This window comes from Mustelus asterias, chromosome 8, assembly GCF_964213995.1.
Source record: "Mustelus asterias chromosome 8, sMusAst1.hap1.1, whole genome shotgun sequence".
In the NCBI taxonomy this organism is placed as follows: domain Eukaryota; kingdom Metazoa; phylum Chordata; class Chondrichthyes; order Carcharhiniformes; family Triakidae; genus Mustelus; species Mustelus asterias.
This window is the reverse complement of record NC_135808.1, coordinates 121828739-121834738: the sequence shown is the minus strand read 5'-3', so window position 1 is coordinate 121834738 and position 6000 is coordinate 121828739. Positions and strand designations below refer to the sequence as shown.

The 6000-nt window shown below is 42.9% G+C and overlaps 1 protein-coding gene across 2 annotated transcripts in view; it reads left to right on the top strand.

Annotated features, from left to right (window-relative positions):
- btbd8 (BTB domain containing 8) overlaps nt 1-6000 on the top strand; it is a 112841-nt gene continuing 106841 nt past the window's right edge. For both annotated transcript variants that reach the window (XM_078218894.1, XM_078218893.1), the window contains exon 1: nt 1-137. In XM_078218894.1, the coding sequence (XP_078075020.1) occupies nt 1-137 (137 nt within the window). The remainder of the gene's footprint in view (nt 138-6000) is intronic.

Here is a 6000-nt window from a genome sequence, read left to right as displayed (position 1 = left end):
ATGGCAACATGGAACGGAGGAATTGTACAGAGAATACCAAATCTCGAAGACACTGATGGCTTCCAAGAGAGAGTCAAAAATGAAAGACAAATATTGAAGGCAACACTGGCACAGCAGTTAAACCAGGATCTTCTTGGGTAAGAAAATTCCTTCCCATAATATTTAGTGAAAGGAATGTTTTATTTGATAAATCTTCTTGTTATTGCAAAATGTTCATAGAATCCCTACAGTGCAGAAGGAGGCCATTTGGCCCATCGAGTCTGCACTGACCACCAACTCTCCCAAGCCCTATTCCCACAGCCCCATGCATTTACCCTAGCGAGTCCCCCTGACACTAAGGGGCAATTTTACCATGGCCAATCCACCTAACCCGCACATCTTTGGACTGTGGGAGGAAATCGGAGCACCCGGAGGAAACCCACGCAGACATGGGGAGAATGTGAAAACTCCACATAGACAGTGACCCAAGCCAGGAATTGAACCCAGGTTCCTGGCGCTGAGGTAGCAGTGCTAATCACTGTGTCGCCCGTGCCACTGTGTTCTTTCATCATATACAGAGTACGGTGGCTCTGTTGTTTCACGTATAATAAATTAGCTTGAAGTCACTTATTTAGACAAATGTAAGCATAGCAAAATATTTCATGTATGTCAGATTTTCCTTTTAAAAGGGCACTTACCCTCCCCCTTCTTTCTTGGGCCTGCAGACTATTGAGACTATCTGTCTAATACTCCCTTGAATAGGGGTGGTATCGCTGGGAGAGTGAGCTGTTGACATCTCCTTTCTCCTGAGACCAATCCTGGACAAGATGGTGGCGCCCTGGCCCACTCTCAGTCTTCCTAGTGGATCGCCCATGCTGGTTCTGGCCTCTATCTCCCTGCTCCTCTTCAGTCTGTTATTTCATTTCTCCCCCCCTCTCTCTGACTGCAGTGTGTGTTTGGTCTTCCTCATTCTTTTGTCGCCTCCCTCAAATGTTCTTTTGTTGCCCTGCGATGGATTTTGTTATTTTTAAAAAGGGAATTGAGTACTGCCAATCCGGAATGCAGGCACAGGTTCAGAAAAAGCCTACCACCTCCTCCCACCCCCACTGCCTCTGTTGGGTAGAAGTTGCTTTTGGCTCACCTTTACAAAGGGAGGGAAGCACCAGAGGAATTGGGTAAGATTAAGATGGATGGGCGGCGATGCTGGAAATGGGATTGGCTTTTGAAAAAAACTGGAAGAGAAGGTGGTAAGATGAATTGATTTGGGGATACATGTGCCAACTTGGTAGCAATGATTGAAAGATCAGCCTCCAGGCAGTGAGTGGTAGCCCAGGGCCAGAGGACAATGGGGCTTTGACTTTGTATTCAAGCTGTTAAGTATTGAACCACTAGCTCAGTTGAACTATAGACAGGAAAACATACAAGAGGCTAGATACACCACTCATTTATAGTTAAAGAGCAGGGAAAATATAGCGAAATTTTATGCTCAATTAATTCATTTCAATTGGAATTGACAGAAGGTCCACAATTGGTTTAGGTGTCCTTTGATTAAGGAAAGGGCAAAACTGTCAGAATTTCTGTTCCAAATGATATCCATTGACCCTGGATGTGTGTGGGTCGGTGGGCTCTGTTGTGATGTCTTTGTAGTTATTTAGCATGTAGGCATTATCTAGGCTTGCAAGAGACTCTGACGCTGTTGGAGCTGCAACTTGAGCGGGGAGAAAATGTGAAGTGGCAGAAAATATTCATTCAAGGTTAAAACAGTTTTTTGAAAAACAAATTCAAACGAATGGCTGGAATCAAATAATCAATATTGTGCAAATGACTTGTACACATTGTGTTGCAATTTATATGCAAAGTATTTTGTGTTAATGGAAACGGGATGAAAAAAGAAATCGATCCCAGTCATCTCTAAGTGGCGATTATTTGGAGCAAGTGCACTTGGAACTTTGCTGACAGCAAGGGAAACTTCACATAATGGTTCAGATGGATGTGTCACTTGTAGAAGTAATTTCCTAGAGTGTTGCGGTTAAGTTAGATGAGAGTCTTGTATAATTTAAATATTAATCGTTGAATTGTTCACTAAAAGTCCTGAGTGATTTTTCTCAATTGAGCATTCATTAGGAAATTATAATATTGGAAAGTTTTATATTTGAAGTTTGCCCCACCCAAGGGTGGCACAGTGGTTAGCACTGCTGCCTCACAGCGCCAGGGACCCGGGTTCAATTCCGGCCTCGGGTCACTATCTGTGTGGAGTTTGCACATTCTCCCCGTGTCAGCGTGGGTTTCCTCTGGGTATTTTGGCTTTCTCCCACAGTCCAAAGATTTGCAGGTTAGGTGGATTGACCAGGGTAGATGCATGGGGAAAGGACAAGGGGGGGGGAGGGCTGCTGCATGGGATGCTCTTTCGAAGAGTCATGTAGCCTTGATGGGCTGAATGGCTTCTTTCTGCACTGTAGGGATTCTCCTGACAACTCAATTGTTAAATGAAACATCAGAAGACCCTCTACTGTAAAGGGATTTAAGGAATTATTCTAATTATTCAAAATTGATGGATTTTAATGAAGTTCTGCCTTGTGTCTAGGGCATAGCTGCTTGTTTTTTCTCCCCCTAACCTAAAGTCTGGTTGTCCGGTGGTGGAAGGGAGATGGCAAGACTTGGTTCCTTGGTGCCAAGAATGGTCTGTTCCTGAAGTGACACCAAATCCAGGAGGTAGTGTTGTATGTTGGAGAATGCCCCTCGGGGGCATAGGGGGTGGGGGGGGGGGGGGGGGGGGGGTTAAAAGAATGGAGCTCCGTGTGTTCTCTTAGATGGTTGCTTCTTCTCTGCCTGTTTCCCATGCTAGGGACTTGTGATGTCACTTCCAGTGAATACATAGATGATTTGGAGTTGGGGACCAAGTGTAGTGTGTCAAAATTCACAGATGACACTAAGATGGGTGGAAGAGCAAAGTGTGCAGAGGACGCTGAAAGTCTGCAAAGGGATATAGATAATCTAAGTGAGTGGGCGAGGGTCTGGCAGATGGAGTACAATGTTGGTAAATGTGAGGTCATCCATTTTGGTAGGAATAACAGCAAAATGGACTATTATTTAAATAGTAAAAAATTTCAGCATGCTGCTGTGCAGAGGGACCTGGGTGTCCTTGTGCAGGAATCTCAAGGAGTTGGTTTGCAGGTGCAGCAGGTAATTAAGAAGGCAAATGGAATTTTGTCCTTCATTGCTAGAGGGATGGAGTTTAAAAACAGTGAGATTATGTTTCAGCTGTATAAGGTGCTGGTGAGGCCACACCTGGAGTACTGTGTACAGTTTTGGTCTCCTTACTTGAGAAAGGATATGCTGGCACTGGAGGGAGTGCAGAGGAGATTCACTAGGTTGATTCTGGAGTTGAGAGGGTTGGCTTAAGAGGAGAGACTGAGTAAACTGGGGCTATACTCATTGGAATTCAGAAGAATGAGGAGAGATCTTATAGAAACATATAAGATTATGAAGGGAATAGATAAGATAGAAGCAGGGAAGATGTTTCCACTGGCGGGTGAAACTAGAACTAGGGGGCATAACCTCAAAATAAGGGGGAGCAGATTTAGGACTGAGTTGAGGAGGAATTTCTTCACACAAAGGGTTGTGAATCTGTGGAATTCCCTGCCCAGTGAAGCAGTTGAGGCTACCTCATTGAATGTTTTTAAGGCAATGATAGATACATTTTTGAACAGTAAAGGAATTAATGGTTATGGTGAGTGGGCGGGTAAGTGGAACTGAGTCCATGAAAAGATCAGCCATGATCTTATTGAATGGCGGAGCAGGCTCGAGGGGCCAGATGGCCTGCTCCTGCTCCTGGTTCTCATTAACACAGAGCTTCAGTAAACTAATAAGAATTAATACAAATCCATAATGGGTAGATTTTATTTGACGGGCACAAGCGAATGTGATTATGAATGAGAACAGTTTGTGTAGGTTTTTCTATTTATATCCACCCTTTAAACTATCGCTTCTAATCAGGTCAAAAAGAATGGGCTGAATTAAGATAAATGGCGAAAGGAGATTTATTTTCTCTGAAGTATATGTTTTGATTCTTTTATAAAAAGAACGGACATCCTGCCCTTCTAAAGAGAGTTCTAAATATCTGCTTGGATGCCTGAAAGATGTTGATTGGTTGGGTGCAAAAAAGGGCGGAAATTACAAACTGGCAAAGATATGAAATAGGATCAGAAATAGGCCATTCAGCCCCCCTGAGCCTGCTCTGCCATTCAATAAGATCATGGCTGATCTGTTTGTGTTGAGTTCTACTTTCCTTATCTACCCCCAACAACGTTTGATTCCCTTGTGCAAACTCTGCCTTAAAAATTCAGTGATCCCCCTTCCACCACCCTCTGAGGCAGAGAGTTCTAAAGTGCTTCAACCCTCCAAGAGGACAAAATTCTCCTCCTCTCTTCTATAAAGGAGACCACTAATTGTAAAACACTGCCCCCTAGTTCTGGACTCGCCCACAAGAGGAATCATCCTTCAACACCCACCTTGTCAATACTGTTCGGTATCTTGTATACTTCACTCAAATCACCCAGCACTCTTCCAAATTCCAGCCTATACTCATAAGATAGCCCACTCATTCCATGTATCAATCTAGTAAACCTCCTCTGAAGCACCTCCAACCCATTTGCATCCTTTCTTAAAAATGGAGACCAAAACTACTCGAGGTGCAGTCTCATCAATGACCTGTGTAACTGAAGCATGACATTCTTATTTAATGTCCAATTCTTCTCATAATAAAGGGAAGCTTTCCATTAGCCAGCTTTATTAAATACTGCACCTGCATACTGACTTTTTGTGACTCATGTTTGAGAACACCCAGGTTCCTCTGTACCTCAGCATTCTGCCGTTGTCCCCCATTTAAATAATACTGTTTTTTTTATTCTTCCTGTCAGTGATCAACTTCACGTTTTCCCACATTATACTCCATCGGCCAGATTGTTGCTCACTCACTCCACCTATCGAGATCCATCTGCAAGCTCCATATGTCTTCTTCATGACATACTTTCCTACCTATATTTGTGTTGTCTGCAAATATAGCTACCATGCCCTTGCTCTCCTCATCTAAATTGTAAAGGGTTGAGGGGCCAGAATAGACTCCTGTGGGACTCCACTTTATCACATCCTGTCAATCAGACAAAGACCCATTTATACATACATTGTTTTCTTCTATCCCGGCTAATATGTTGTCCCCTACACCATGAGCTTGTATTTTTTTCAGCAACCTTTTGCAAAATGCTTTCTGGAAATCCAAAGTACAGTACGTCTACAGGTTCTCCTTTATCTACAGCACATGTAAGAATTCTAGTAATTTGGTTAAACATGATTTCTCTTTCATAAAACCATGTTGATTCTTTCCAATTACCTTGAGCTTGTCTAGGTGCCCAGCTGTAACCTCTTAATGATCGCTTGTAACATCTTCTCCGCGACAGATGTCAAAGTAACTGGTATATAATTTTCTGTTTACTGCCTCCCTCCCTGTAATAGAGAGGTTATATTTGCTACTTTTCAGTCTGATGGAACCATTCCAGAAACTAACAAATTTTGGAAAATTACACCAATGTATCTATTATCTCATTAGCCGTTTATTTTAAAGACTAGGATGAAGTTCATTAGGACCCGGAGACTAGTCAGGCCGCAGCTCCATCATTATCCAGTACCGCTTCCCTGTTGATTGTAATTTCACCAAGTTTTCTCTCTTCCCCACACCTCCTGATTTACAGCTGTCACTGGAATGTTTCTTATCCTCTACAGTGAAGACAGAAGAAAAGTATTTGTCCATTCATCTACCATTACCTTATTATCAATTTTCACGCCCTGTTTTCACTCTTCAGAGGACCATCACTTGACTTGCTCTTTTACTGTTTAAATACCTGCAGAAACTCTTACAATTTCTTACTCTTGCTTCCTCTCGTACTCTGACTTCTTGTTCCTGATTAGCCTTTGTCATTCTCTACTGTTCTTTACAGTCTTGAGATATTTTGAGAGGGGTGGCAC